Here is a 21,916-nt window from a genome sequence, read left to right on the forward strand (position 1 = left end):
GAGTTGAAGCTCAGGTTTCACAGGGCCTGACCAAAGTATTATGCCACAATGATGCTCCCAGAAGGGCAAATCCAGAAGCCTGCAAAGCACCAACTCTTCACCAAGGTTGGTGCTTAGAGAAATAGGAAGGTCTGGGATTTTACTACATTAGCTTGCACTGTGTCCCCATGTGACCTAGCAGTGCCAACCTGCCACTCACTTGCTCCTTTCTCTGCTAGGTCCACTGCAACAACATGTTTGCTAAAGGAGTGAAGATCTTTAAGGAAGTACAGTGCTACTTCCGCTCTGAAGCCAATGAGTGGGAACCTAATGCTGTCTCCTTCCCTCTTGTCCTGGATGACGTCAACCCCAGTGCTCGATTTGTCACAGTGCCACTGCACCACCGAATGGCCAGTGCCATCAAGTGCCAATACCATTTTGCTGATACCTGGATGATGTTCAGTGAGATCACCTTCCAATCTGGTAGGAAGCTCGGGGCCCCGTGGTGCCAAGGGAGCAGGATAATGATGGAGGAAGGCACGTGTCCAGAGCTCCCTGGCAGGTGTCTGTGAGGAGCAGGGTTGTCCAGGTAGCTTCCTGTTGGTGGACAGAGAGACTCCTTCCCCCTGGCTTGTTTCAGTTGTGGAGGGGCAGGGATGAGAATGGAAGTGAGCAGAATATTTACTAGACTTCCCTCATATAAGAAACATTTCCCTGGGAAAGATCAATTGTGAGAGACTAAAAAAATGATAATAGGATGTATTAAAGACTATATAAAGTAAAGAGATTAAGGGGATGGACTCCTAAGAACTCTTAAAATATTTCAGTTAAAATTCCTAAATACAAGAATAAGCAGAATAATGAACTTCCACTTAGCACTCGACTATCAAAATTTTACCATATTTGTTTCATCTATTCCTTTCTTTTGCTTTAGGACTTTAAAGCAAATCTGAAGCATTATTTGATTCTTTCACTAAATATTTTCGGTTGTCTTTTAGGATTTCTTCTGATAAACAATTGAGGAGATGCATATTTAAAAAGAAAAAATTCATGAATTCACATTGCTACTCATTCTAATTAAAAATGATAAAGTGTTTACTTGAATTTGATTTCATACTTGTTTCTCTTTTATCTATGCTGTAACTATCATGTTCCCAAACAATATTAGCAACATTTGTTTGATCCTACTGTTGAAAAATAGTAAAACCAAAACTATTACTAACACCCTAACTACTGAGTGAGTTTTAAGATTTCTGTTAGGATTTTTATTTGTCCTTAGGGAATATCCTACTGAGGATATCCAATCAAAATATTATATTTTATGTCAATTAGAATAATAGTGGGATAATTATTTTCTCTGAGTATTTATCACCCCCATCATATACAGTTAAGTTCTGTTTAAACTTTTAAATATTCATTTTGAATTCAAATTTCTATTCTTGATTTAATAATAGCAGCAAATAGTGATTGAATGTACTGGAACCAGGTAATGTGCCAAATCTTGAAAAATTAGAAAGCACTGGGGAACTGTGCATATAATTAAGCTTTAGATAAGGAGAGCAAACCTATGCAATGATTTTTCAAAAAGCATGTCTAAAGTTCAAAAAGGCCAAACGTTGTCAGTAAGCGAATGAGGGGGCACCAGAATGTGGGTCTGTTACAGACAGCATGGGAAGAGTGAAACTTGTACTGGACCTAGAAGAAAAGCACAGGCATTAAAGAAATAGCAGAGCAGAGACTGATTTAAGATAAAGCCAAAAGATAACATCCTTTCTAATTTGATTTCTTTTTTATTTATTTATTTATTTATTTATTTATTTATTTTATTTTTTGACAGGCAGAGTGGACAGTGAGAGAGAGAGATAGAGAGAAAGGTCTTCCTTTTTGCCGCTGGTTCACCCTCCAATGGCCGCCATGGTAGGCACACTGCGGCTGGCGCACCGCGCTGATCCGAAGCCAGGAGCCAGGTGCTTCTCCTGGTCTCCCATGGGGTGCAGGGCCCAAGCACTTGGGCCATCCTCCACTGCACTCCCTGGCCACAGCAGAGAGCTGGCCTGGAAGAGGGGCAGCCGGGACAGGATCGGTGCCCCAACCGGGACTAGAACCCGGTGTGCTGGCGCTGCAAGGCGGAGGATTAGCCTAGTGAGCCGCAGCGCCGGCATCTAATTTGATTTCTAAAAGAAGAAAATTTCAAGATGGTTTTGTCAGTAAGAGGTACCAACAAGGAAATAGAGCATATACCTTTAGGCAGAGAGATAGTTTTGGTACCTACAGACTTTTTGTGCTAATGATTTAATCTAAGAATAAGCAATTATTATACATGAAGTGTCTGTCGAGAGCTGTGAAGCCGAGATGCTCAACAGCAGTGCTGCGTACACTGTTTGTGTTGGTTTGGGGATCACTAGTTCCCCACCGCCCTCAATGATTTTCTTTGGCAGAGTTATTGGTGTGCTTATCTTATTTTGGCTATAGCTTCAGACTATGGGTTTTGATTCCTGGGGTCACTTGAGTTTCAAATCCACTTTCATGATAATGTTAATTTTTAACCAGAGCTTAAAGGTCTGATTCTGAAAGTGCATGAAGATGCTAGATACCTCTCTACATAACAGTGTTTAGAAGAAGAAAAATTAGGATTTTTGGAAGGAATGTCTCTTAGATGGAAACTGCATATTCTTTTTTTTTTTTTTGACAGGCAGAGTGGACAGTGTGAGAGAGAGACAGAGAGAAAGGTCTTCCTTTTTGCCGTTGGTTCATCCTCCAATGGCCGCCGCGGCCGGTGTGCTGCGACCGGTGCATCGCGCTGATCCGAAGCCAGGAGCCAGGTGCTTCTCCTGGTCTCCCTTGCGGGTGCAGGGCCCAAGCACTTGGGCCATCCTCCACTGCACTCCCAGGCCACAGCAGAGAGCTGGCCTGGAAGAGGGGCAACCGGGATAGAATCCGGCGCCCCAACCAGGACTAGAACCCGGTGTGCTGGCGCCGCAAGGCGGAGGATTAGCCTATTGAGCCACAGCGTAGGCTACGGAAACTGCATATTCTAATCCTTACCTTTCTTTATAAGACGAATCAGTGAGAAAAAAATAATTGTCAAGATCAATCTGGCGAATACATTTGTGGCGGTTGGTCTCAGAAGCTACAGGCTTGCATTGGTGTCAATGATTCATCTTGAATGATAAATGAGCCTTGATTTATAAATGAAAAGGCCAGGGCAATGAAGTATAGTGGAAGTTCTTGGGGAAGCAGTTTAATTTCCTGCAAGGAAAAAGTATCTTAGCACAGTGGCTGTCCCATGCCCACTTACCCACTGTATTCGCTCTGCATTTTGCTGAGTTTAAGTCCTGCTTACAAGTGCATTAGGACTATGCATGGTCACAGTTCTCTGAAGCACTGTTTCTTAAACTTTTTATACTGCAATATCTAGAATGCATCATTGAAAACGAACATTTTGCAAGTGATAAGTCACCCTTTCTATGTAGATGAGTGGTATTTTTATTTTTTATATTTATGACTTCATATTTAAGAAAGACAAGTTGCACCCTACTACATGAATTTCATGATATGCTAGCTTGCCATTCTCTTTCAAGAAATTCCTATCTTTCTGTCTTCCAACCAGCTCTGAGTGCCTCTTCTTTCCTAACAGATGCTGCAATGTACAACAACTCTGGAGCCCTATCCCCTTCTCCCATGGCACCCACAACCTATGGTACGTGTAATTCCTAGTTATAAATATTGACTTGATGGAGCCTCCTGGAGGATGAAGAAGGGTGGAGCCTTGCAAAAGCCGGGCTATTTGTGCAGGAGGCTTACATGCCAGGTGTCTTTGGATGAAGAATAGCCCTGGAAAGGTAGGACAGTCCACCTCCAGTGTAGAGGGCATAGGCCTACATATTCGCTTCACTGCTCACCCATGTGATTCAGGTAGAGAATCTGAAGTGGTTTCAATTGCTCCATAAAAGTTTGGAAATATTGGGGCAGAAATAGGGAAAGAGTCATTCCTAAGTGAGATCCCTTGGGCGTGTCTGAATGCAAAGGAGGAAGTTATGAAATAGAATGCTGGCTTATGTCATTGAAGATAAACATGCAAAGGTGTAATCCTTGCTTCAAGCAGTCACTGACCACACCAGCCAGAAATCCTGAGTGTGTCTAAAGAGGACTCTTAGCTAGCTTGGCATGCCTCAAAGAAGGCAGAGTGCAACTGCTTCCTCACCTGTTTTGTGGGTGAGATTGGAGGCCTGTAAACCTAGGATCTGGTAATACAGGGGTGGCATTTTAGAACCATGAAAAATCTCCATTATCCAGTCTAAGACTTGGGGAGGGGAGGAACTACTGTCTCAGGGAGAAGGAATGTAAGATAAAGGATCAGTGTAATGAAAAGGCTTAATGACCAAAAATAAGCAGAAATATGAAGGTGGTATCTCTGGAAACCATCTTGAAGGAACAGGATCTACCTTCATTCCCACAGGCCAGTCTCTCATGCTTCTCCTTGCCCTGTAAGCTGTTTATGTCCTCCACCTTCTCTTCCTGGCCACAGATCCAATGCTGAAAGTGGATGACAGTAACACTCGGATTCTGATCGGCTGCTTGGTGGCCATCATCTTCATCCTCCTGGCCATCATTGTCATCATCCTCTGGAGGCAGTTCTGGCAGAAAATGCTGGAGAAGGTGAGGAGGGCATGGCACGGGAAGTTGTTCCTCCTTTTCCTAAAGTGAAAGGCAAATCCTGAGAATCTAATAAGTGGTTGAAGAGTTCATTGAGACTACTGAGAAACCTAAGAAGTGTGTTTCTGAAAGGAGTCAGAAGGAATTAGCTAAGTGGATTTTCTCATTTTGAGAATGGAAATTTCAGAATCTTCCTAGGAAATTCAGAAAGCTGTTACCAAAACATTGAATCTCAATGTAGGCATTTCTGAAAAATAAGAATATGATAGGAAGGGGAGGAGGAAGAGGGGTGGAAGAGTGAGAGGGAGAGAGGGTATGGTGGGAAGTATCACTGTGTTCTTGAATCTGCATATATGCAATACAGGAAATGTGTATACCTTAATTCTCTTGAAGCTCCTCTTCTAATTTTCCCGGTTGCTTGCTTGTTTGTAGAAAGTCTCTAGCCTGATTAATATGCAAGATAGGTTTCTCCCACCTTTATTCCTATTTGTGTGCTTGAAGGTTATGATTATGAGTCTCTTTGAGTTTCTCCTCAGACTCTTGTTATCTAGGCTAAATGATCTGAATAAATTTTGTTACATTTATCTACTATTTTATAGTCTACAAAGATTTTTTTTCATGAATTACTTTTCATGAACTTCCTTGAGTAATGGAATGGTGAGATGGGCATCATATTTATATTTAACTGTTTTTCTGGTGAGAAAATGTGATGCTCTCAAAGTCATATAACTTGTAGCCTATCTTCAACACTCTTTCTAGTTATCAATTTTGGAATATGCTGACTTTTTTTCTGCATAATCTATACATTCCACTACTACACGTGTGATATCTACGATCATTCTTGTTTCATTACACCAGATATCAACTCCCTGGGTGCTGCTGATAATGACTCTTGTAGGGTCTTCTGCTGAGAAACTATTTCCGCCTTTGGCCATGGGCATCTTCATTGGTTGATTCCCTCTCAAGACACATGGACTGTGAGATGTCACAGAGACCCTGGGCTATGAGTCTTTCAGCTACTTACTGGGGGCAGGGAACAGGAAGGAGGGGATAGCCTGACTGATCTTGTGTTTGAGAGTAGGCTCTCAGAGGAGACTGGTGCCTTGGTGGAGTAGTTCTGGAGTAGGAGAAGGGCATCCTAAGGATGGCCTTGAATTTCCAGAACTCTTTGAGTGCAACACAGGAATAAAAAGGTGCTTTGATTAGAGAATGAGGGGAGTGATCTGGACAAGCAGCCTTCAATCTGCTGACCTATTCCACATTCAGTTTCCTGAGATGTTTGCTTTAGGAGGGAGAGTACCTTCTTGCTTCCCAGAGGCTCTCTCCCAGCAGTCTGAGACTAATTTATCTGAATCAAAGCTTGCCATCTTTAAGTAGGGATTGAAGACTGAAAGGCAGGATTCACAGAGAGCTCATCCATTGGCATGACTATGTTTCAAGATAGCACCGGTGCTACCAAAACCTTTCCGCTTTCAGAATTTTGGAATACACTGAGTGTCCAATGGAGGTATTCCAAGATGAAGGCTAGCGAAGAGTGTTGGAGCTGGGAGAAACTGATGGACTGCAGTTCACTGGGCAGCTTGAAGTGGAATAGTCTGAATAGTCTTTCTTGAGTAGTCTGTTAGGACTGCTATAAGCACTTTGTCTCTTTCTTTGAACCATAATTTACCACACTTCTCTGGGTCTTTCTTCTGAGGCCTTTTGGAATATCTTTAAGGGCTGGGAGGGGATTGTTAGATGAGAAACCCTCTAGGTAAAATGGAGGACATAACATTTGCCCCTGAATATGTAACTTGATTCTTTAAGAAATTCTTTCTACCCCTCTACACCCTGGGTAAAATAACTCAAGGTGCATTGGAATTACGCTCAGGTTATCTTCCTGGGGATGGAAATTTTGTGGAAAATCTTTAAGCATGCACATGCATTCCAAGAATATTATAGAAGCCTGCATTGTGGCATAGCAGGTAAAGCTTCTGCCTGTGATGCTGGCATCCCACATGGGTATCAGTTTGTGTCCCAGCTTCTCCACTTCCAATCCAGCTCCCAGTTAATGGCCTGGGAAAAGCAGTGAAAGATGGCTCAAGTCCTTGGGCCCCTGCCACCCATGTGGGAGACCTAGAAGAAGCTCCTTGCTTCTGGCTATGGACTGGTCTAGTTTTAAGCATTGTGGCCATCTGTAAAGTGAACCAGGAGAAAGAAGATTCTCTCTCTCTCTCTGTTTCTCTCTCTCTCTGTAACTCTTTCAATAAATAAACAAGTCCCTTTAAAAAAAGAACATTACCTACGACAACTTTAGACTGTCACAATATTCCTTGGATACTCTTGATATGTCTTTAGCATTTCTTCTTCTTCTTCTTCTTCTTTTTTTCTTTTTTTTTTTTGACAGGCAGAGTGGACAGTGAGAGAGAGAGAGAGAGAAAGGTCTTTCCTTTTCCTCCAATGGCCGCTGCGGCCTGTGCACCGTGCTGATCCGAAGCCAGGAGCCAGGTGCTTCTCCTGGTCTCTCATGTGGGTGCAGGGCCCAAGCACTTGGACCATCCTCCACTGCACTCCCGGGCCACAACAGAGAGCTGGACGGGAAGAAGAGCGACTGGGACAGAATCCGACGCCCCGACCGGGACTAAAACCTGGTGTGCCGGTGCCGCAGGCGGAGGATTAGCCTATTGAGCCATGGCGCTGGCCAGCATTTCTTCTTAAGAGATTTAATCCACTGTTATTGACTGCCTACTATGCACTGGGTTCCATGTTCAGTCCAGGAGATACTACTGCAACAAAAAGCATTCCAGTTTATTGCATAGAGCAGAAATTTGAGTTTTGTCATTGAACACCCAAAATGTATATAATGGAGTGGCATGTTTTATGTGCTTAAATCCAAAGGGTCATGTGTACATTCAGATGCTGGTATTTTCCTTTTGATGGAGCAGGTAGGCCACATGAGATGGTACGCTATGACAATTAGTTGTTTGGTTCTTTTTCTTCTAGTATTAGGTGTAGCTCACTTGATATCCCAGATACCTAGGGAGGGATTTCCTGTCCCATTTTGTAGACCTTTTTTAAATTTTTTAAAATAAAAGTGCAAGATCAGGGAAGTAATATCCTAACATATAGAGGAAGAGTGATTGGGTGAACTACTGACTCCTTATGTTACAGTGCATCTATTGAGTTAATGAGCATTTTAGTTTATATCCTCACAAAATCAAAGCAGTTAATGGGTAGGATAGCAAAACCTGTCATTTAACAGAACATGGAAAACTCTAAAAAGATTGAGAAGATGTTTATGTACTGATAGCTTCTTGGAGTATTATGTAAATTATTCTCATAAATGTCTGAATGAAAACTCATGAGCCAGCGCCACGGCTCAACAGGCTAATCCCTCGCCCGCAGCGCAGGCACCCCAGGGTTCTGTCCCGGTTACTCATCTTCCAGTCCAGCTCTCTGCTGTGGCCCGGGAGTGCAGTGGAGGATAGCCCAAGTGCTTGGGCCCCGCACCCGCATGAGAGACCAGGAGAAGCACCTGGCTGCTGGCTTCGGATCAGCACGATGCGCCAGTCGCAGCACGCTGGCCACGGCGGCCATTGGGGGATGAACCAACGGCAAAGGAAAACCTTTCTCTCTGTCTCTCTCTCTCACTGTCCGCTCATGAATGTTGGAAGTCCTGAAGTTAGGAGGTCAAATTCAAGACTGAAGGATTATTTTAGTTTCTGCGACATTAGCATTTGTGGAACCAGATAGTATTGCTGTCACTTTCCGTGATTCTGGGAAAAACAATAGTGAGGGTTATTTCATCTGTGTGCAAGAGCTGGGTATAGAAGAAGAAGTGATGATCTCCTTGGGACCAACGTGCCCTTCTCTTCCAGGCTTCACGGAGGATGCTGGATGACGAAATGACAGTCAGCCTTTCCCTCCCCAGCGAGTCCAGCATGTTCAACAACAACCGCTCCTCGTCACCAAGTGAGCAAGAGTCCAACTCAACTTATGATCGCATCTTTCCCCTTCGTCCTGACTACCAGGAGCCATCCAGGTTGATACGGAAGCTCCCAGAATTTGCTCCAGGGGAGGAGGAGTCAGGTGAGGATGAAATATTGGACAGGAGATGGAGGGAGAGCCTTGACAAACAGTATTATGTGTGTATAACACTCTTGCCCCCAGCTATTGTTTGTCTATGCTAACCTCTTGTGAAGTCTACGTTCCCTCCCTAGATTTGGTGTGCTTTTGTATCTAGCCTAATTTGAACACTCCTTCTTTCCTACTAAGCATAATATTTTTGGAGGGTCTCATGTCAGAACAGGAAAAAAAAATAAAATGTGTCAGTAATTTGTTAATACCAGAAGAATCTAAACTGTTCAAGTGGTCTAACATCCTCCTTGACATACAAGGAGTTAGAAATCTCAGAGAATCACCCAACACCAAACTTCATTAGGAGTAAATTCAGACTAGAATTTGACTTGGAGAAAAAAAAGATAAATGAAGCTAAAGACACCTTAGAATTCCAAGTTTGGTAGACATCTAGATCAATGGTTTTGTTGATCAAAGTTTTGTTTATTTATCTTTGGTGAACATTTACTAGAATAATATAAATACAATGAGAGTAAATAGTCCTTGCCCTTTCTCAATGAAAGCCTTGAGGTAAAATAGTAGAACAGGTCAAACAGTGCCCGGTGAGTCAAATCTCCATGATCTTTTAAAAAGTGCTGCAGAATGACATCAGAAGGAGTGCTGGGTCATCTCTGTGCTCAGAGCCGCTTTTGCATAAGGTCCTCAGCCTGAGAGTGACCCAAGTCAGTCAAAGAGAACATGCAGTGTTCGGCAGACAGGAGCTCAGACAGAGCCGGACGTTGAAGCAGACAGGACTAAGTGTGAGAGCACAGGCTTTCCCAGGGATGAGCCTAAGTGGGTCTTTTCCAAGAAAGAAAATAATTACTTAATGAATAGAAAATATTGAAAGAGCTCATTGAACTCAGGTAGTGTCACAGACGAAGCAAGACCAAAGGATATAAACTTATTTATTTCTTAGTCTGCATCTAAGTAATTCACCTGTTTTCTGAAGATGAAGACGTCTCCTGCAATGGGGCAGGAGCTGTGATATAGCAGGTGAAGCTGCTGCTTGCGATGCCCACATCCCATAGGGAGTGTGGGTTCAAGTTCTGGCTACTCCACTTCTGATACAGTTCCCTGCTAATGTGCATTCTGGGAAGCAGCAGGTGATAGATCAGTTATTTGAGTCCTTGCCACCCAAATGGGAAACCTGGATGGAATTCAAGGATCCTGGCTTTACTCTGTCCCTGCCCCAGATGTTGCTATCATTTGGGGAGTGAACCAGCAGATGAAAGATCTCTTTCTCTCTCTCTTTCCCTTGTACTCTGTGTGTGTGTGACTCTATCTTTCAAATAAATAAATCTTTAAAAAGTCCCCCAACCTTATATTTTAACTCTCTTTAAAGTTAGAACATTTCTTAAACCAGATCATATGAATTAAATCTGAAATGTTTTAATTGCTAAAATCAGTTTGTAAATTAAAGACAGTTTTTGAAAATTAAGGAATCATTGTATTAAACCTTCAACTTTTAATATTCCTACTCTCGTATAGCATGAGGCTTCCTATAGCTTTACTACACAATTCTACAAGATAAGCCGAAGAAGTTGTTAGTGAGTAAGTACAATAAAGAGAAGAGCGAGAGAGAAAATGGTGACTTCATTCCAGGGCCACAGAAAGCACCTGTAGAGGAAGCAAACCCGTCTGCCAAGAAAGACTATCATGGGGGTAGTGTAGGCAGTCGCAGGACTCTGTTCTAGCTTCTCCGTGCTCCTAGAGTTTCTTTCTTGAAGAGATATCCAAAGGCGTGACTGAGACTTCTGCTTGTCTTTCCAGGCTGCAGCAGTGTTGTGAAACCCGTGCAGCCCAGTGGACCCGAGGGCGTGCCCCACTACGCAGAGGCTGACATAGTGAACCTCCAGGGGGTGACCGGAGGCAACACCTACTCTGTGCCTGCCGTCACCATGGACCTGCTGTCGGGAAAAGATGTGGCTGTGGAAGAGTTCCCCAGGAAACTCCTAACTTTCAAGGAGAAGCTGGGAGAAGGCCAGTTTGGGGAGGTAAGTGGATTCTCTGAGGGGGGCCTCCCAAGGGCAGGAAGTGATTGGATAAAAATGGTCAGTAGAACAGTGTCCCTTCTGGAAGTAGATTCACAACTGAACATCTCCACTTGTCTTTTCCTGCATTGTGCATTGTCCTCTAGATGACCGGTGTCGGGCCAGCCTCACCCTTGTCAAATAGCTATGGAGTTTTGGGGACTTCTAGATGGAATATTTGACTTCAGATATCTCAAGAAATATTCAATATTTTCACAAAAATTCTAAAATTGAATACCGAGGGTGGGGCCCACCAGATGCGATCATCTTTTACAGACAGTCCAGGAACACCCTGGTGCTTGAAAACCACTTTGTTTTTTCCCTTTTAATGGGAATTACACATAAAATGGTCAAAAACAACCTCACCCCTGCCTTTGATCCCAAATCAACCACTGAAGATTGAGTCATCAAGATAAGGAGGAGCGCTCTTCTCAGTTGTCCTCAGAGTGATAGCGAGCTGTAGCAAGTTTTCACGCTTGTGTTAGTCACATGAACCTTCAAAGATCTCAAGCAGTGTTTTAAGTTGCGATAGGAGTTCTTCAATAGTAAGTAGAATTCCAATTGTATAATAGAAGTAAACTCCAAATATACTACTTGGTTTCACAAAAATGTGTCATTGTGCAGTGTGGGCTGCATGTTAACCCCTTTGGTAGGTCTGGTGTTGGAGGAGGTAGAAGGGTTTGTGACATCTGGTTGTAGTGGTCTATGTACTCTTTCTGCTCCCTGAGTTGAAAACTCATGCACCTGTACTGTGCTAACACACAGGAGTTACTTATAATGCTAAACGCCACAGCAATTCTGATTTGTATGACAAGTAGCTACATTTTCTTGAATCAAAGTTCAAATATTTATGGTGAATGACATTTTATAGTAAACTATGCTGTAGTATAAAAACTTATAGATTCATTCATCCACTTATTCAGTGTTCCATACAATGTGTATTTCTTTTATATATCAGTAACATATCATAATAGCTGGGTACTTTATCAATGTTTTTGAATTACACCAATGATTTAAACAAAAAGATATGTTATATACACATATCTTCTTCTCTGTCTTTTGATTATTTTGCCTGAGTTGTAAGAGTTAGGTTATCTCCAGGAAATGCTCACCAAGAGTACTGAGACCTCTTCAGGAGAAATGGTGGTGCTGAGACTAGATGACTTTTGTCTAGGTCCATCTCTGTGAAGTGGAGGGAATGGAAAAATTCAAAGACAAAGATTTTGCCCTTGATGTCAGCACCAACCAGCCTGTCCTGGTGGCCGTGAAAATGCTCCGAGCAGATGCCAACAAGAATGCCAGGTCTGTGGTATGCATTTTGAACTTTCCCTTATGCATTTCATCTTTAGTATCAGGAACACTCCTAGAAACTTCTGATCATTTTTTTTTCTTTTGAGATGAGAAGGTCTACCTCATGTTTCCCATGTTAGGCTTTACTTTCCTGATGGAGTCAGCAGTCCTCATCTTTTTCTCCATCTATCTGAAGCACAAGTGTACATTTTCCCACTGGATTTGCTACATATTTACTTCCTAGCCCTCTATCACCCTCCTAGCCCTGATCTCGATTCTAACCAATGTACGCAGCAGTCTAGATGTGGACTTCCTCATCTTTACTCGCATCCTCCTGAGTGTCATTAACTCTCCTCTCAGCAGACTTTTCACTATCACACACATCTTTCCTGCTAACCCTACTCCATTCTTTTTTCACATCTCTACTTAACTCTTATCCTTTTTTTTTTTCTCTTTTATGCTCCTTTTCTTCTATGTCCAGCAACTCCTAAAATGAGAAGCTACCTCTACTTGGAAAAGTCTCTATGGACCTCAAAGCAAAAGGATCCACTGTCCCTTAGCAGTTTTCGAAACTGGCTAATAAACTCTCAGATCCTTTACTACATAAATTGCAGCTTCCAGCCACACTCCGTTGTCTGACACCCTTTCCATTACAGTAATGGTGAGTTAATCCTCACCCAGCGAGGCATGCTGATTGAAAGCTGGTTGTATGTGTCCCAGGTAAATCTGCACATCTGGATAGCATATGTATATTCCCTTTTGTGTTGTCTTGATTAGTCTCACTGATATTCGTAGCAAGATAATGTTTATTATCCTGTTCCCCAAATTAGCATATACAACAAGAATATTGTAGATTTCATTAACAGTCATGTAATTGACAGGTTATAGAATGGAGAAGAGAGAAAGGAAAGGGAATATAACTCAAGATTTTAGAGATTTTAGAATTTTAATGGAGAATTTCAATCTTAAGGATATCACTATGAATAAAAAGTGACATTCTCAGGTGCCCTAGAGAGATGGAGTTTTCCTCACATCAATCTTAGCACAGAACTGGAGAAAATGACAAGGAAAAAAAGCACAGAATAAGACAAAGCCTTCAGCCATTTTGTTTTTCTGGTGAGGTTTATTGTGTCTCCACCTGTTCCCACGCATGTTTAGCAACGGCAGAAGGCCTAGACTCAAGCCCTCCCAAGCCACAGAAATCCATGATTTGAGATTGAAGGGAGAATGAAAGAAGGGGTGAGTTGCATCAGGATGATACTGACTCTAAGGATTCTATATTGGTGTAATATACTTCCGACCTAGAATTTCTAGAGATCTCATGGGAGCCTGATGACAGATCTACTGCAATAGTCTTGGGACTGTCATCTGCTGGTTCCACTAATTCAAATGTTACTGTGCTGTGACTCAAGGCTAGCTGTCACCATGTACTCAAAGAAGCTGGTTTTGGCCAAGTAAGCACCTCTTTGGAAATGGCCCCCATTACTGTAATAGGCTTTAAACATCTCTGTTTGGACCAGGCTGCTAACTGTGTGTTGCAAATGATTGTTGGTGCATAGTGTATCAAGAAAGCCAGTGAAGGAAAGTGAAAAATTCTCAGATAAACAAGAAGGCAGTCCTTCAGTTTATAAAAGTTTCTTGAATTTATTAATAGAATGCCTTGATGGCTTTTTAAAAAGGTAAATACCTTAGTGTGCTCAGCCAGGATTTTCAGTGAAAACTATCGTTTTGCAGAGTAGTTTTAAACCAATATATGTTTGACTCTGCAAATATTAATCATTTCATTTTTTCATTTTTTAGATTCTACTTATTTATTTAGAGAGGCAGAGGCAGAGAGAGAGAAAGAGAGAGGTCTTCCATCCACTGGTTCACTCCTTAGATGGCCACAACGGCCAGAGCTGCACCGATCCAAAACCAGGAGCCAGGAGCTTCTTCTGGGTCTCTCACATGGGTGCAGGGTCCCAAGGACTCGGGTCATCTTCTACTGCTTTCCCAGGCCACAGCAGAGAGCTGGATCTGAAAAGGAGCAGCCGGGACTAGAACTGGCACCCATATGGGATGCCGGTGCTTCAGGCCAGGGTGTTAACCCACTGTGCCACAGCGCCGGCCCCCTGATTTGATTTTTTTTTAAGAATTATTTATTTATTTGAAAGACAGAATTAAGAGAGGCAGAGAAGAGGCAGAGAGAGAGAGAGAGAGAGATATCTTTCATTTGCAGGTTGACTCCCCAGGTGGCTGCAACAGTGGGAGCTGGACCAATCCAAAGCCAGGAGCCAAGGAGCTTCTTCTGAGTCTCCCATGTGGGTGCAGGGGCAATCCTCCACTGCCCTCCAAGATGTATTAGCAGGGAGCTGGATCGGAAGTAGAGCAGCCAGGACTCAAACTGGCACCCATATGTAATGGCAGCACTGCAGGTGTCAGCTTTACCTGCTACACCACAGCGCTGGCCCCAAATTAATCATTTTCTATGTGGCAGGCATTTTCTTAGATCCTAGGGCATGGATCTTGTTCTCAAGAACATTATTGTGCAATCTATACAGTGTCTATCACATTCCATGAGGAATAGCATAATTCCAGGTGCCAATTTCTCTGTCTTCTAGAAGGTTGTTCAGGGAGAAACAAGACTTGGTGTGATGGTTAGGAATAGACATGGTTGTACGTTCTTCCCTCCACTTGAGTCTGACTCTGTCAACCTATGGGTTTGTCTATGTCTGTGTCCTCCAAAGGAATGATTTTCTTAAGGAAATAAAGATCATGTCCCGCCTCAAGGACCCAAACATCATTAGGCTCTTAGCAGTGTGTATCACTGACGACCCTCTGTGCATGATCACCGAGTACATGGAGAATGGAGATCTCAATCAATTCCTTTCCCGTCATGAGCCCCCCAGTTCTTCCGCTGGCAACGTCCCCACTGTCAGGTAAATGAACGAGGTCTTCTGTCTCTCTCCTGGGGCCATGACAGGAAGCTGGGATCTGAAAATGGGGAGCAGTCAGCCTTCAAGTTCGTCATGGTTTTGGGAGAGTGAGGCAGGTCACCGTGTAGGGATAATGGGACAACTGTGAGGGATTTGTTAAGAATAGAGATTGGATGTTGAGATGGGATGTTGAGACGGAAGCCCTGATTTGTCAATGTCAACTTTAGAGTGTATACCTAGCATGGCTTTCTCTTTCCATAGGCTACTTTCTCTCTTGTGTATTTCCTCAGTTACACCAACCTGAAGTTTATGGCTACCCAGATTGCCTCTGGCATGAAGTATCTTTCCTCTCTTAACTTTGTCCACCGAGATCTGGCCACGCGAAACTGCTTAGTAGGGAAGAACTACACCATCAAGATAGCTGATTTTGGCATGAGCAGAAACCTGTACAGTGGGGACTACTACCGGATCCAGGGCCGAGCAGTGCTCCCCATCCGCTGGATGTCTTGGGAGAGCATCTTGCTGGTGAGTTCTGTACCCGAGCAGCTGAGGTGTAGGTACACATGACAGGTAGGGATAAACCTGAGACAGCAGGAGGAAGACTCAGCAGACTTTGATTGTTTCTTTGACTTGAGATGGTTTTCTCTGTACACCAAATTTTATTATTATTTAACAGTTGCCTGTTTCTGCTGAAAAAAATAGTACTCTCATTATAGAAAATTCAGAGAAAAAAGTTAGAAGGTAGGTAGAAGACTCAGTATCTCCTTCTTCTCCCATCTCTCCTAATGATTGGTTTTAATTAATTTAGGGTGTAATAACCTTTATCGTTTGGAGAAATTGTATCCAGACAATGTATTTTTTTGTTCTATGTTCATTTTTTAACCATGCTTCCCATTAATTATTTAGACAGATCTCTGTATTTTTACCTTAATTTTTTAAGGAATATTTATTTATTTATTTGAAAGGCAGAGTTATAGACGGAGAGGGAGAGACAGATAGAGAGGGATTTTCCATCTGCAGGTTCACTTTTCAAATGGCCACAATAGCCAGAGCTGGGCCAGGCCAAAGCCAGGATCCAGGAGTTTCATCCAGGTCTCCCATATGGGTAGCCATATTCTTCTTCTTTTTAAGTAAGGATTTGTATAGAAAGTAGAGGAGCGAGGACTCAAATTGGCACTCATATGGGATGCTTCTGTCACAGGGGATGGTTTAACCAGCTGTGCCACAATAGGAGCCTCCATATTTTTACTTTAATGATTTTTACAATTGACATTTTAAGTTCATCATTCATTGCTTTATAAGTTTTATTCAATTCATAGTATTATGCATCATGAATAAACTATTTTTTCCAAAGGTCTTTCTTGGATATGTATTTTCTCACCATGCATATCTGAGACATTTTACTGTTGATTTGACAATTGCTTGCCTGATTATTAGAATTATTAGACTACAAACTTTTACATTCTACAAAGATATATTAACTTTGTCTTTTGTTTTCTGTAATATTGCAGAGAAAAATCCCATGATTAATTTAGTGTTGTTCACTTTTAGTTTATCTGCTTATCACCTATTCATATTTTTAGAAGATTCTTGAATTAATTCTGAAATGAGAAAATACATAGTTATCCACTTCCCCTCACCAAAATGATGATTGTCAATGTCTTGGTATAATTACTTTGAGGAATTTTTCAATGTATGTATTTTTTCCATGAATATGTATGTATTTACTTTGCATTACATAACTGAGATGATTCTATGCCATGCAATCCTTTGTTTTTTACTTAACGTTTTATCACTGATATTTCCAATGCCATTAAAAATTCTTTAAAGCATTATTTTTAACAGCTGCATAATGTCCTGATGTTATAAATTTATCCTACAATTTAATGCAAGCATGATTCTAGCTTCCTGCTAATACATACCCTGGGAGGAAGCAGGTGATGGCTCAAGTATTGAGCCTGGATTGAATTCTCATCTCCTGACTTCAGCCTGGGCTGTTATATACATTTGTGTAGTGAACCAGCAGATGGAAGGTCTCTGTCTCTCTACCTCTCAAATAAAAAAACATTAATGCATGCTAACTACATCTGAGTCTCACTGCTGTCACTTGTTAAAGACTATTTTCAAGACTGACTACCACCAAACTGGAAAGTAAGAGTATTAAGTTCACCAGAAGACTTCTTCCCTGCATTTAATTCAGATTCTTCTGATGGAAAAACAGTTGACTTCCCATTCTAATTTCGCCTTTCCCATGGGCATTTTCCTAGGGCTATCCTAGAGTCTCAAGTCTGACCTTCTAACTTGCAGCTTATGGGTACAGGCCTTTGGACTCTTGACTGTCATTTATAAGGGAAGCAAAATACATGGGGGATTTCAAAAATTTGAGAAAAATGAAATTAAAAGATAAGTTTAGTCTGCTGAAAAAACATTTTGAAATCCATACTTATTAGAGCTCTTCAAAAAGTTTATAAAATGGTGTACTAATGACAACATTGTGCAAGGATTTCAATGTTTTTGCATGAAAAGAACCATAAGTATATAAATAATATATTTTTATTTATTTGAAAGGCAGAGTTACAGAGAGAGAGAGAGGGATTCAGAGAGAGACAGAGAGATAGAGAGAGAGAGAGAGAGAGAGAGAGAGAAAGAGAAGGAGAAAAAAGATCTTCCATCCATTGCTTTACTCTGCAGATGGCCACAACAGCCAGGGCTGGGCCAGATTGAAACCAGGAGCCAGGAGCTTCTTCTGGGTTTCCCTTGTGGGTTCAGGGGCCCAAGTACTGGGCCAATTTCCACTGCTTTCTCAGGCTGTCAGCAGGGAGCTGGATCGGAAGTGGAGCATAAGGTCTCGAATGGGCACCCATATGGGATGCTGGCACACTGGCACTACAAACAGTGGCTTTACCTGCTACACCACAATGCCAGCCCCAGAACCTTGTATTTTAATTCCATTTTGCCCAAACTGTTTGAAGTATGCTCATAAACTGACATCACCAGGATGAGAGAATGAAGGGTCTCCTTTTCTTTTCCTTTTCTTTTCTTTTTAAAAATTTATTTACTTATTTGAAAGGAAGAGTTACAGAGAGGCAAAGCCAGGGAGAGAGAGAGGTCTTCTATCCTCAGGTTCACTCCCCAAATGGCTGCAACAGACGGAGCCGAGCCGATCCAACGCCAGAAGCCTGGAATTTTTTCTGGGTCTCCCACACAGGTGCAGGGGCCCAAAGACTTGTGTCATCTTCTACTCCTTCCCCAGGCCATAGCAGAGGGCTGGATCGGAAGAGGAGCAGCCGAGACTGAAACTGGCGCCCATGTGGGATGCTGGCACTGTAGGCGGTAGCTTTACCTGCTATGCCACAACGCTGGCCCCAGGGCCTGTTTCTTTGACAACTTTCTATTGTAACTCTGGATCCTCCATACTTATCTTGGCTGTTTCAATATTCCTTGCCCTTGGATAGGAAAGGGGGTTAACCCCAGATTATGGAAATCTAACCTTTTCTTGTGCATATGTTATTCTGATTTTTCCCTCTTTTCCTTAATTTGAATAGGGCAAATTCACCACAGCAAGTGATGTGTGGGCCTTTGGGGTGACTCTGTGGGAAACTTTCACCTTTTGCCAGGAGCAGCCCTATTCCCAACTGTCAGATGAACAGGTTATTGAGAATACTGGAGAGTTCTTCCGAGACCAAGGGAGGCAGGTAAGAACCGCTGGGGATGCATAGATGTAGCCAGGGTACTCTGGAGGGAGGGAGGAAAGTCCTGAGTTAGCAGTGCTGGAGCTGGAAGAGAGGCTATCTGGATGACAACCATCTGCTGTGAACTGTCCAGGTGATATGCAAGGCCCAGGCCCTCCTTGGGCATCCGAACACTCTGCTGCTTTATCCACATGTCAACTCATTGACTGCTGCAGGGCATGAGGGGGGCGTATCATGCTTCTCCCCTACTCAAACGTAGCAGCAAATAAAATCCTACCTGGTAGCTGTGATTTATTTCTCGATCCAGACTGCATGGTTTATTTTCCTGGTTGAAAAAATGTAATCATAAAAGCAGAAAGGGAGCTTTTTAGTGCTGTTAAAAATATACGTTAGTGTAAGAATTGCTGCTGGTTTAGACCGCCCGGCAGTGTTCGCAGACTTCGATGCCCAGAAACCGTCATGCGTGTCCTGGACTTGCTGCTCTTTCCAGGACCAGTCAACAAGGCCTCTTAGGATTCAGGGAATTCTGCCTGCTGCAGCTCAGAAGGAATCCTAGTTCATAGCCAACTACTCCAAGCTTTGTTTGGGTGGCTCGATTTTGAATGTTCCTATAATAGCCGGGATTTAAAGCTTGGTAGTAACCAGTGTCCTACAGCACCCCAAAGTGACCTGGCTACAGCATAGCCTTGAATTGCAGCAATTCCAGCAGGAAAATGATAGCACTCAGGGGAAGACTTTTGCTTCAACAGATACAGGCAAGCAAGCGATCAGGTTAATACATGGTGCATGTTGCAAATGAGAGAGGGATCCTGTAATTGAATTTATTCTTGATGTTCTATTTTGGTAGCAAGGAGTTATCAAAGGATCCATATGGGTTATAAGGCAATTGCCTTCTTCCTATGGTCAAGGGTAGACATACTCCTGTATGCGTAACTGGGGGAAAACATTTGCTTTTTTCCTCCCAGACTAAAACATCCCAGCCAACACAGTGACCTATTAGAAGATATACATGACCAATTGAAGGCAGTGAGCTTAATTAGGAAGTGTAATCTTCTTTATCGTAATCATGGTCTTAATTTGAGTGTATCCCAGAATTATAAGTAAAGTGGTGGGAACATTCTAAGCCCTTGAATCTTCAGTGACTAAAATCCTACAGGGATTTGTTGTTGTTGTTGTTTTTAACATGTAAAATTGGATCTTTGAACATTGGACAAAAGGAAGGTCTTTCCCTTCCCACTCCACTTCTTGCCCACTGTCCACCTTGCCTTAAAAGTATTCTTGATATTATGTCTTTTTTGGCTAAGCACTAAAAAGTTATATGTTAATTATTTCAAAGTGATGTCAGAAAACACTGTTTGATCATTTGATAGCAATTTTAATTTTAACAATTTCTAGAGTTTTATTTTTCTTATTTCTTTTAAAATAATCAGTTTAAAGATTCACCATTAGTAATCTTCACTAGATACTCATGGTGCACCAGGTATATATTTTGGCCAACACCAAGTGGTGCAGTGATAAAGTCAAATATTTGACCCAAGAATGACCAAAGCCAAATGTTACCATTAAATACTAAGAAAATTTCTCACTTATAAGCATAAGAATATGTTTTTGATTAAAAAATTACTAAATTTAGTGTATAAATGTATTAAACATAATTTATAAACATTTCATTTATTATGTCATGAAATTTAATTATTATGAAATTTATCCTTAAATTTCAATATTCCAACTTTAAAAGTTTGGTATGAGAATTATGGATATGATTGATATGAGAATTAGGAAAAAAATTCTCAATTTTTTTCAGAAGGTTCTGTAGTCCCTCAACTACACATATGTTCTGTGACTCATTTTCAAATGGCATGGCTAACTTGTTGAATATGATGGATATAATGCAGGAGAAAAATTCTAGTCCCATGAATTTTAAAGGAATTTATATTCTGGATTTGTAGGACTTGCAAATCTTAAATAATTTTTTTCAATTGAAAGTTCTCAGAAGTGTATAGCAATTATTTCAGTAATTTAAAAATGTATGAAAGTTTTGCTTTCAATTTAACTCATGAGATGTGATGAATTCCAAGATAGCATATTTCTTGAAAGTTTATGATAGATCATAATTCCATTTAGAAATGGAATTAAATAACTAAAAGTAATATAATTTTGAAAGTTTTGTTTAATGTTTAATATTTTGCTACCTTTAATAACATTAAACAAATGTAATATGAGATATACAAATATAGAAATGTAATATGAGATATTATGAAATATAACTTTAAATATTGACCAAGTTTATAATATTTTGAAATGGCAACCCTAATAAATTACTTATTATTTCTACTTTATGAACATCTTTTGGCTTGAGAAGCATTTTTTTCAATTATCTAGCGAACACTTCAGGAAGGACTTAACAGGTTTATTTTAAAGTTTGAAAGGCAGAGTTACAGAAAGGCAGAGGCCAAGAGAGAGGAAGAGAGGTCTTCCATCCACTGGTTCACTCCCCCGATGGCCACAAAGGCCAGAGCTGTGCAGATCCGAAACTGGGAGCCAGGAGCTTCTTCCGGGTCTCCCACATGGGTGCAGGGACCCAAGGACTTGGGCCATTTTCCACTGCTTTCCCAGGCCATAGCAGAGAGCTGGATCAGAAGTGGAGCAGCCAGGACTCGGACCAGAGCCCATATGGGATGTTGGCACTGCAGATGGTGGCTTTACCTGCTACACCACAGCGCCGGCCCTTTAAGTTTTGCCTTAATATATGAGAGTGTCTATTATCCTGTACTCTTATGAATATTGATATTTCCTTTTAAGATTTTGGAAATTTATAGTTTTAGTCCTTCAAAAGATACCAAGTTAAGGCTTGTCAGATTTAATCATATATTCCAACAAAAGTCACAGATATTGGAGAGGGCAGAGGGAATAAACCCAGCTCTTAGGATGTATGACATTGGCTGGTGTTGGTGTGGGAGGAATTAGGGCAGGGGAAGTGGTTAATGATTAATCAGCTTTAGATGTTTAATTGGGCCAAAGGCAGTGGATGGTTCAAAGAGCATGGACAAGTTAGATATGGTTCAGGAATGTGTTGATAGACGAGGCTGCCCAAAAATGTTGGTAAAGAGATGACAGCAATGGATTATAGACAGCAGCAGATGATCTGGGAGTCAACAGAATAGCATATTTCTCATAGAAACAGTAACTGGTGATTTGGGAGTAGAGCCAAAGGCCAGTCAGGGCTACAGATGGAGTAAATGTGGAGACGTTAATG

General features: G+C 41.7%; 1 protein-coding gene across 5 annotated transcripts in view; it reads left to right on the plus strand.

Annotated features, from left to right (window-relative positions):
• The window catches only part of DDR2 (discoidin domain receptor tyrosine kinase 2), a 164,432-nt gene that overhangs the window by 135,463 nt on the left and 7,053 nt on the right, over positions 1 to 21,916 (plus strand). For all 5 annotated transcript variants that reach the window (XM_062192640.1, XM_062192639.1, XM_062192642.1 and 2 more), the window contains 9 exons: positions 219 to 462; positions 3,617 to 3,679; positions 4,508 to 4,638; positions 8,493 to 8,703; positions 10,504 to 10,727; positions 11,938 to 12,065; positions 14,780 to 14,971; positions 15,259 to 15,493; positions 18,514 to 18,663. In XM_062192640.1, coding sequence (XP_062048624.1) covers positions 219 to 462; positions 3,617 to 3,679; positions 4,508 to 4,638; positions 8,493 to 8,703; positions 10,504 to 10,727; positions 11,938 to 12,065; positions 14,780 to 14,971; positions 15,259 to 15,493; positions 18,514 to 18,663 — 1,578 coding nt within the window. The remainder of the gene's footprint in view (positions 1 to 218; positions 463 to 3,616; positions 3,680 to 4,507; positions 4,639 to 8,492; positions 8,704 to 10,503; positions 10,728 to 11,937; positions 12,066 to 14,779; positions 14,972 to 15,258; positions 15,494 to 18,513; positions 18,664 to 21,916) is intronic.

The sequence above is a fragment of the Lepus europaeus genome, chromosome 5 (genome assembly GCF_033115175.1).
Source record: "Lepus europaeus isolate LE1 chromosome 5, mLepTim1.pri, whole genome shotgun sequence".
Classification (NCBI taxonomy): domain Eukaryota; kingdom Metazoa; phylum Chordata; class Mammalia; order Lagomorpha; family Leporidae; genus Lepus; species Lepus europaeus.